This window comes from Branchiostoma floridae, chromosome 8 (genome assembly GCF_000003815.2).
Source record: "Branchiostoma floridae strain S238N-H82 chromosome 8, Bfl_VNyyK, whole genome shotgun sequence".
Taxonomy (NCBI): domain Eukaryota; kingdom Metazoa; phylum Chordata; class Leptocardii; order Amphioxiformes; family Branchiostomatidae; genus Branchiostoma; species Branchiostoma floridae.
This window is the reverse complement of record NC_049986.1, coordinates 22097889-22108600: the sequence shown is the minus strand read 5'-3', so window position 1 is coordinate 22108600 and position 10712 is coordinate 22097889. Positions and strand designations below refer to the sequence as shown.

Genomic DNA, 10712 nt, shown 5'->3' with positions numbered 1-10712 from the left:
TAAAGGAGAGAAAATTTGTCCCCAGGAAACTATCCCCTCCCAGTGCCCTGTGGGAATCAGGGTTCTGATTAGTACCAGCCAGGGTGCGATATTAGATATTGACACAACCGCAAAATTTTTCATCCGTCATATTTGACGTCCTGCCAAGTCCACGAACAGTTGAGCAATATTGAAAATCAAACTTCTCATCAGCTAGTCATATTTGAGATGTGTTGCTACTACTAGTATAAGGCTTAGTGACAATTGAAGTTGGATGCCATAGAGTGTTTCTTCTGAGTTTTAAGAAAGCGTTATCTAAATCTTAACTTTACATGTAGTTGTGTCTTTCAAAGTGCTACCATTTTCTCACAAGACAGAAGGATAACTCACTTAGAACTTATCTGCAATATCCAAATGTCTAGTTTTTCTTTACTCCCATAGGAAAACAACACTAAAACATACTTAAAAGTGCTACGAATATATGATTAGTACCAGACTTGGTGTGATATTAGATATTGACACAACCGCAAAATTTCTCATCCATCACATTTGACGTCCTGCCAAGGCCACGAACAGTTGAGCAGTATTGAAAATCAAACTTCTTAACTAGTCATGTGTTACAGAAGGTGCTGCTAATGTAAGGCTTTGTGACAATAGAAGTTGGATGCTATAGAGTGTTTCTTCAGAGTTTTAAGAAAACTTTATCTAAATCTTAACTTAACGATGTCATGTAGTTGTGTCTTTCAAAGTGCTACCATTTTCTCACAAGACAGAAGGATAACTCACTTAGAACTTATCTGCAATATCCAAATGTCAAGTTTTACTTTACTGCCCTAGGAAAATAACACTAAGACATACTTAAAATTGCTACATGTATATGATTAGTACCAGACATGGTGCGATATTAGATATTGACACAACCGCAAAATTTCTCATCCATCACATTTGACGTCTTGCCAAGGCCACGAACAGTTCAGCAATATTGAAAATCAAACTTCTCAGCTAGCCATGTTTTAGATGTGTTACAGAAGGTGTTGCTAATATAATATAATTTCCAAATATATAGCTTTTCTTTCACTCCCTAGAAGAACACATTAAGACATATCCTTCAAGCTACTAAGAAGTGTTACCCTATATATATAACCCTGAATGCCCCTCACTCTGTCTAGTAGTTATTACATAATTGCATGTCCCGTCACGTCTGGGTGCGCTAGCCGACCCTGGACAGTAATTCCTTCTGTTCTGTCGTGACATTTCCAACCTCAAACCACTCAGACAAAAAGCAATCAAGCCTCAGAGCCTGGCTTAAACCTTTCCGGGGACTCCTGCAGAAGTGGGGGTTGTAGATCCTACTTTGTTTTCTTGACATGGTAATCACTAAAGGCCACGGCAGCTGTTTTTGTACATAATCTTTGCTAGATTTTCTTAACAGTTATTCAGTTATTTGTTAGTTCTTTACAATGGTTAAATATTAGTAGCAAATGTAGTTGAATTCTCATGTACAAGTTGCCATGCATTGCACCTGTTGCTGCACCAAAAAGTTATCTTCATCTCACAGAAAGTAAAATCTTGAATATTTCAGCATCTCTCTTTTGGTCACTGGAGGCCATGTGAAAAAAAATTACTGTTTCGTACTGTAGAGAAAATAAAGTCTCCTTGAACTCAGCTGATATTGAAAGGCATCGCTATGGATACATACATGTAGTCTAGATAAATCATGTCAATGATTACTTTATTCTTTAGATTTGAGAAAAAAAAAGGTAAAAAGATCACAGGAACCATATATGAGCATGCAGGATGTAAGGTCACTCCAAAATTCTCACATCCTTAGCTGTCTTAGCTGTTTCAGATTTTTCCCATTTATCAATCTATTAAGATCACAGGTTGCCTTTCCCTCTTATCTGTATTTTGCTCACCCTAGTAACATCTCCTTTATTTTACCTTCCAAAGCTAGATAGCTAAGAAAGTAGAAAGATTTGGTGTAAATAAATTTACCAGTTCTCGATGCGTACGTAGGTTTCCTCGACTAAATCATGCCTAACTACACAACTACCCCACCTGGGCCCAGCAGGTCGATGACCCTACATGTAGGTCGGTCCAGTTTGTACATGTATAGAATCCATACATCTCTAATTAGTGCGCTCATTATTGGCTAATGAGTAAATGAGGCAACAGCCCGCAGTAATTGTATCTGCATGATTATGTGCAGTGACAGAAACTGACACTGTGTACCAGGACTCCGACTACTGTACTTCCTGATTTTTTTCGATGTACTTTTATGTTCACGGTTTTCACGGTGACGACTGTAACGGGAACTTATCATTTCAGATAACAAATAATACATGCAACTTTTTTAATGCCCACCTGCCACCACAGTGAACATTTAGTTCCGAGAACAAGTTAAATTTTTTCAGACCGTGAAATTTTGGTACTGAAAAGACAAAGTGAATTACAGTATGTTTCCATAAATTTGATTTTCTAGCTCAGCCATAGATTTCAGTTTAAATCTGACAGCCAACAAATTGAGCACTAGGGACAGCCAGCTGCTGTGCTCCAGCTGTTTTGTATGGTTAATGGTGGCACCTTGAGGTGCTTCTAGGAAGGATTTAAATGGGATGTGAAACTGGCTCTATAACCATTGGCTAAGGGGGTATGGATTATTTTCTAAATCTAAGTGAATGAGTTAGGATGTTGATTTACATCTACATGGATTATGTATCAATCTGAGCCCGCAGAATTTTGTCTTAAGAATGTTTTCAGGGTACCAATAGTAACACATAGTGGAAGTTATGGACCTGTCCTTAGTGCTGAAATTTAGACTGTTCATACTTGTAGCTTTCCATTGGATTTTTACACTGTTGTTCCTTCAATATTCTTTGTGTAAAATGTTTTGGTCTTGTGAGATATTCAATTTGCAAATTTTAACTGTTTTTGGAATAATTATTTTATCTTCTTTTATTTAGAAACAGAACAATTCAATGATTGTCATTTTTTTCATGCAATTTACTAACAATAACAAATTTTTACTTCGATGTATTTTTACACTTTTAACAGGTCGCCATTGAACTGTAGTGAAAGTCTAGCCTTGAAGATAACTTTCTTTGGATGGAAACAAATGTTATCAAGAAATGCTAAATACATGCTACATGATTACTTTTGTATTTGTTGGATTTCTCCTGTTACTCCAAGGTATAGACTTTCACTATACTTCAACAGTAAAACTAACAAGAGGACTTGATGGGGATTGTTTGAAAATGAGAACAAAATCTTTACAGGGAATTTGTAAAAGATGATGCAGAAAAGCATGAATCATTGACTAGAAAAGCACATGTAGTGTGGTACATTTTTAAAACAATCCCTAACATCCTTTTTTGTTGATAACATATGCTTGCCAATATATTCTTGTTTAACATAAGTCTAAAATCTTGTGTTTCAGGAGTTCACAACAATCTACAAGCAATTTTTCCCTCATGGAGATCCCACAAAGTTTGCCGATTTTGTCTTCAATGTGTTTGATACAAACAAGGTAGGCTGCGTCTCTTTACCTGGGTGTTCTCAAACCTTTTCATGTCGTTCTTTCCCCCCTCCAGGAGTTCACGGCTATCTACCAACAGTTTTTCCCCCACGGGGACGCGTCCAAGTTTGCCAATTTTGTCTTCAATGTATTCGATATCAATAAGGTAAGGTTTTTGGCTCAGAGAAACAGCCAGAGCTACAGGATTGAAGCCACTAATGCCTGGCTCAGCAAGGCAGAACAATTGTCTCCTGATGCCCCCCCACCTCCTTTGCCCTGCAAGCAAAGCGAAGATGCACCATTTTCCCCTCATTTTCCCCTCCTCATTAACAACCACATGGTGTGACATCAAATTTGACATCCCTGCATCATTGACTCCCTTGCCTAATAAGGACATATACATGTAACAGGCTTACCAAATATGGCATACAAGTTTAGACCAACACCATCAAATATGGACACTCAACTTGTTCAAGACCAGTTTTTTTTAGCTTACTAAGACTTTTAATACATGTAAGGAACTGACTTTTGCAAGCCATCTTTATCTCATGACCAAATTCTTTGGAACTGGCTGACCAAAGAACGTCTACTGCAAGTACACGCAACTGACTGAGTGACCAAATATGGATTGCCAATGGCCAAATAAGGACTTGCTCACCAAATAAGGACCTGTTGACCAAATAAGGATATTACTTACATAAATTACAATGACACTGACAGTGACACTGTCCTGCTATAGGTATAATTAATTTGCAAGTGTTTTAACAATGAAATGTAACTTTTAGCAAGTATTAAGGTCAATGACATGTATCATGACTTCTATATTATGGCTGTCAAATGAATGTTGTAATGGTAATGGTACTGGTTTGACTTGTATACTTATTTATCTTATCTATTAAATTTATTTTAATGCATTCTTTTGCTAGTAGTACTAGAATTCAGCTATAGCATAGCAGTAGTTTAGACATTTCTGATTGCTTTTGTTCTACTAATAGCCAGCAGTTTCCCCAAATGCATGGTGTGCATGCCCCCCTCCCACAAATTTGACTTTAAGACTTCTGAATAAAAAACAATTCTAGATGTACACATGACTTTGAAACGCACATAATTTATTTTCAGTGCATGTTCATTCAAGTTTTCCCCAAACCTTTTAACCCGAAGAATTTTTTTGCTAGCCAATTACAGTTCCCAGACATGCTACGGTGTCACCATGTTTTACGGACATTCCCGCGTATCAAATTACCCCCAGCATGTTCTAACTGTAACCTGATACATTAAACTACCTTATGATGTAAAATTGCCCTGCGGCTCTAATGTGTTTTCAGCGATCGTGCCTCAAGGCTTGGCAAAGGATTGTTCGCAAAGAGCAAAGGGGCAAAGAACCAAACTGCTTGGCAACCATTTTTGCTGGGTTGGTTTTACAGCGTGTGTATAATGTATTGATAGGTAGTGAACTGTCAGTATATTCAGCTGTGTGCTGCCATTACAAACACACTGAATGGCTAAACTGGGCTGTCAGCTGAACATGCCTCGTTGTTATTGCAGCCGAGTCAACGTATCCGTTTCCTTGAGGGCGTGAGAGGGAGATTTATTATGAAAACACTTTCCACTTTTCGTTTGGAATGACAACGCTATATATAAATCAATTCAATTCTAGAAAAGCTATTAGTTGCAATGAAAATTATTTCATAAACCCATTTGCTTGAATTTATAGATTCACCAACATTGTGAGATAGCAGAAACCCCTTTCACGCCCTTCCTGTTCCAGCTGTTGCTGCTGATATGAGAGGCTGTGCATGGGGTTGTTTTGGGGGGACATACTTGCCAAGGTTTATGTTACTGCTAATGAGACATAACCATAAGCAGGTTTTTGTGTGAAGGCGCCTAAATGTCGGGTTGTCAACTCTCCTCAGTCCTACATTTGTACATTGAAAATGAAATTTGCTGCTTGCTTTTGTGTACAGACAGATCAAATGACTACATTTCAAACAGGAATGTTGTGTAAAACAGTCATTTAATTTGTGCAAAAAAGAAGGCTGTAGGGAAAGAGAATTGTCGCTAGCTATTAGGCTCTATCAGGCTCAGCATGTTTGTGGCAGTTTTAATTTTTGATGAATTTAATGCTAGCTTATACAAATTCAAATAACATTTAAAGTAGTAACAGGCTTGAAGAACAGTAGCAACTGGGATTTAGGATACAATATCTCCCACAATGCATCTGGATTTTTCTTTTTATCTGAAGACGAAACACAAGTCATAGCAAAGCTGTATCACACCTACACTAGCTACTTGCAGAAGCATTATGCTTTATCTCAATTGATGACTGCTTTGCTTTAGAGACAAGTTATGTTGTTGAACTTGACATTCTAAATGTAGGACTATTACAAGGAGGAGTTCTGACAAACAGCAACCTTGTTTTTGTGTATTCCTGACAGAAAATAACAATTTTGTTCTGTTTTTCCGCAGGATGGTTACATCACATTTAAAGAATTCATCTGTGCACTATCCATCACGTCAAGAGGGACGTTAGACGAAAAGCTGGACTGTAAGTTTTTCTTCATATTTTTCCCTTTTTTCAACTTGTAGATATAGCCAGGTAAAAAGGTAAGGGCCTCGCAAACCTTGGATATACATGTATGAACGACTTACAGGTATACCATGGACCATATAGTCCTCCTTTCACCCACAGTAAGTCCAATGGTCTGAAAATGGACTTACTCAGGGAGAACTGAAGATGGGCTTCCTCTCTTAGTTTGTTTGAAGGACTTACTTTCAAATTGGATAATAGTCCCCCAAAACTAATAGAAACAGCCCTCAGACATAACAAAATGGGGTGGACTTACTGAGGGAGTAACTCCCCCTCTGGCACAAGTAAATCCACCCGCAGTCTACATATACATTCATCCTCTTTTAGGTCCCAGGTTTGTGTAGATTTCTCATGGCCATGGCTTGGACAGTTGGTTGTTAGCCACTTTGTCTTAAGGTACAGTATTGGAAGACGGAACTCATCCCTCTCCTTCCACTGCCTTTTCCTCCACCACTGTAAGTCAGGTACCCATTTTTACATCTGGATTGAGGGAAGAAATTGTGTTACAGCTAAGTGTCTTTCCCAAAGGCACTGCCTTTTACCTACCCAACCTAAGTCAGGTTTGGTACCCAGTTTTACATCTGGGTTTCGTTAGGAAAATTGTGTAACCGGTAGCGATAAGTGTCTTTCCCAAAGGCACGAGAATTCAAACCTCTGGGCTCTGGACCAAAGCTACCCTTCAGTTATTCCCCACAACCCTGTTAGCCTGGTATTCACCCAATTCTGGCTCCACTTTTCTCCTATGATCACATCAACGCAGAATACTCTCACTACCATTGATATAGGTACGATTGGGAGTTGAATATTTGCCTGAATATACATTTTGCAAGTTTTCTGCATGGCTCCTACTCACACTATCATTGTAATGGCTTGGTAATGCTGAGTTTGAACAGGCATTAAGAAGTTTTATTCCCATTAGAAATATTATATTAACGGAAAGAACGGAAAGCGTAATGGCCAAATGGCCAAACTTTTCAACAGGGACATGGACCAGATTATTCTGTTTAGAATTGACCAAGGAAATGAATTGAGAAGCTAGAGGAGTATGAATAACTGCAGATCCTAGCATAAGATAGTATCAAAAGCTGGCAAAGGAGTTTAGCCGGCCAAGGAGTGACCATTGACTACCGAATGTATTTTTGTTGTAGCCAATGCACACTTCTAGGCCTGCTAAACTCCTGTTGCCAGCATTTTGATACTATCCTTTGCTACCGTAGGATCTGCTTGGAGATAAGATCTCTCTTTCATGGCAATAATATAATATTACTAAGGACAACTTAACAGGGTAATGCTAAACTAGAAGAGTGACAAAGCCTGAGTTGAAGTTTTTATCTGGGTATACACAGTTCCAGGGTGTGAATAAAAGGGCAAATAAAGACTGTCACCCAATATAACGTTCAGTCAAGCAGTAATTCAAAAGTTTCACAGTTTATTGTCTTAATTGGAATCCTTGTTTTGTCTGAGAAATCTTGTAACGGTGGCGACCGACCTTGAGTTGTTCTGATTTTAGGGGTCGCAGCGCGTGGGTGGCACGTCGTGCTTGACAGCTTTACTAATGATCCGCTCGTGGCGGTGCATTTGGACGTGGCTGTGAGGCAGCTGTAGGGATCAGTCATCGTAACTCCCTCATCACCTAGTCTCATTATCAGGCCTGTCAAAAAGGCAGTTCCACAGGCTGTACAGCATTGGTCACTGTTCTGTTTAATTTCTGATCAGTGAGACAGTAACAGAGGCAATTTTTTAGGTGGAGTCAGGTAAACAGTTTTACACCTGGGTGGAGTGAGGAAAGTCGTGTTACCAGAAAGGCTTGAGATCGGTAGCATGAGAGGATTCAAACCCAGGACCTCTGGCCATGGGTTCTGGGCCAAAGTCACCCTAGCCTGCAGTTATGCCCAACGACCCTGTTATCCTGGTGTCCATCCGTTCGTGGCGGTGCATTTGGACGTGGCTGTGAGGCATCTGTAGGGATCAGTCATCGTAACTCCCTCATCACCCAGTCTCATTATCATGCCTGTCAAAAAGGCAGCTCTGCAGGGTGCCCAGCATTGGTCACTGTTCTGTTTTCTGTTTAATTTCTGATCAGTGAGACAGTCACAGAAGCAATTTTTTAGGTGGAGTCAGGTAAACAGTTTTACACCTGGGTGGAGTGAGGAAAGTCGTGAACCAGAAAGGCTTGAGAAAGGCTTGAGATCGGTAGCATGACAGGTTTTAAACCCAGCGCCTTTGGGTTCTTGACTAAAGTCACCCTGCAGTTATGCCCAACGACCCTGTTAACCTGGTGGTGTCCATCCGCTCGTGGCGGTGCATTTGGACGTGGCTGTGAGGCAGCTGTAGGGATCAGTCATCGTAACTCCCTCATCACCCAGTCTCATTATCATGCCTGTCAAAAAAGGCAGCTCTGCAGGGTGCCCAGCATTGGTCACTGTTCTGTTTAATTTCTGATCAGTGAGACAGTCACAGAGGCAATTTTTTATGTGGAGTCAGTAAACAGTTTTACACCTGGGTGAAGTGAGGAAAGTTGTATTACCAGAAAAGCTTGAGATCGGTAGCATCCTGGATTTAAACCCAGCGCCTCATTCTAGTGGCGCTGAGTAAGAGTGATGCATGTCACTTGAATTGTCCGAAAGTAAATCTCCGTTCTGTAGAGATTTAGTTGTATTTGAATAAAGCTGAAACCCCTTATTTTTTCATTCATCAGCACTGGTCACTGTTTAATTTCTGATCCAAGCAACAGGAGACAGTGTCAATTTTTTTAAAGGGGAAAAGAAACCCTTATGTGTTCTCTTTTTCATCAATAGAAATGTCAATAAACTTGGTAGTCTGCCAATGGGGTTCCACAGGTTGCTCAGCATTGGTCACTGTTTAATTTCTGATAAAAGAAATTAGGAGACAGTCACAGTGGCAAGGAAACCTTTGTGTGTTTCTTCCATTAGGTGTAACAGAAATGTCATTAAACTTAGATTAGTATACCTGTCAAGGCAGTTCCATATAGGATGCTCAGCATTGGTCACTGTTCTGTGTAATTTGAATAAAAAAGGAGGCAGTCACTGTGGCAAAGAAACCCTTATTCTTTCATTTCATTTGATAGAAATGTCATTAAAATTAGATTAGTCAACCTGTCAATGTGGTTCTGCAGGATGCCCAGCATTGGTCACTGTTCTGTGTAACGAAGGTTTATTTGTAAGTTCATCCCTGGAGACTATTTGCAAGTACATGGTAGAAACATAGGGAACATACATGAACATGTACATATGACAATGGATAGTGATAAATATCATTGCAAAAAGAGACTAGACACAGATTTTGGCTATTTCTAAACAGGTTGGGTTTGACCTCTTTTTTCTGATCAAAACAACAGGAGATGTGGATTAGAGTGCTTGATGTGACAGTTCTAGAGGAAAATTGTGTGGGTGGTGCCTTGTGCTTGATACAAGTTTCCTGTGTCCTGATAAGTTATTCATTACTTTATAATGTCTGTCATGAAATTTCCATTTTATTTCGTACCATAGCAAGGTTTACTGCAGCAGTTAAACCTGGTATGTAAGACAGCCACATGACACAGGCACATGCTACACTTATACATGTGTAACTCCATTCACATTTTTACATTAGTTTACCCCGCCCTGTCCTCATTAACTATTTTTTACAGTCCCTTGAGTGGTTGCTGAGTCCACGTTTAACTGAACAGTATGTAAAGACATGACAATTTTATAGCCAGGAAAGTGTGTAGGTGTCAGTTTGTGTTTTACATGACACAGTAATAAGGTACATGTATTCATGGCCACTCATTTGGATGTGGCTCTGATTATATGGTGATACTCGTAACTGTGAAACAAGACTTGTTGTATCTGGTGTAAACAACCCAAAAGTTTGGCCTGAAGTTGAAATGATATACATTCAAATTGCAAGTGAATAGCACATACACATTATAACACATATTATGTATAAATTTTGTAGATCTGATATCAATTTGGAATGTGCATGAGAATGTAGATTACTAAAGTCTTGATTATCATAATTGTCAAAAAGTTTGCTATGATGATTGTACAGTTATGTACATGATGGATGCATACAGTCATGAAGCATTCATATCCTTCCTTTAATTTGTAAAATAGTTGGGGAGGAAACGTGGTAATGTCAGACTTATCAGGAATGCGTATGATTATAATGTATTGACTTGATTGTCAATGTGTATTTCCATTTGCTCCACACCAATCGTTAGAGTTCCACTGTGTATATGTTTGGCCTTGTGCTTGTAATTGACAACTAAAGCAATGAGGCATTCACGGCCACTCATTCAGACATGGCCGCTCTGAACTGTGGCATTCAGGGATTTTTAGTCTTGATCTCAATTCTTGATAATGTATTTAATTTGCTCTACAGCAATTGTTACAAATTCTACTGTGTAACAGATGTTTGTACCCCAACGGACAAATAATTAGACTACTTGAGAAAGTTGTGAGTTGAGAGAATAATTATTGACCAAGATTTATCTAGACTATAGGTAGCAGTACAGTAGTCTAATGCCCTACAATATTCGAAAAGCAGTTTATTTACAGCACTATTTGAAAGCCATAAATTACATGTATTAAGATTGGGCTAGTGCTTGACCAGTAACCAGTAACTGACTGA

The 10712-nt window shown here is 39.1% G+C and overlaps 2 protein-coding genes across 16 annotated transcripts in view; one reads left to right on the top strand and one right to left on the bottom strand.

The window, feature by feature from the left end:
• The window catches only part of LOC118421949 (zinc finger protein 208-like), a 516296-nt gene that overhangs the window by 181639 nt on the left and 323945 nt on the right, over positions 1-10712 (bottom strand). The gene's annotated exons all lie outside the window — the stretch shown is intronic.
• The window catches only part of LOC118421042 (neuronal calcium sensor 1-like), a 53918-nt gene that overhangs the window by 29737 nt on the left and 13469 nt on the right, over positions 1-10712 (top strand). For 12 of the 15 annotated variants that reach the window (XR_004831801.1, XM_035828203.1, XM_035828200.1 and 9 more), the window contains exons 4-5: positions 3416-3505; positions 5960-6038. Coding sequence is in view for 14 of the 15 variants with exons in the window: in XM_035828203.1 (XP_035684096.1) it covers positions 3416-3505; positions 5960-6038 (169 nt within the window). In the remaining variant the exon portion in view is untranslated. Of the gene's footprint in view, positions 1-3415; positions 3506-3569; positions 3660-5959; positions 6039-10712 lie in introns of all 15 variants that reach the window. The other 3 variants (XM_035828199.1, XM_035828193.1, XM_035828202.1) reach the window with 1 other exon arrangement.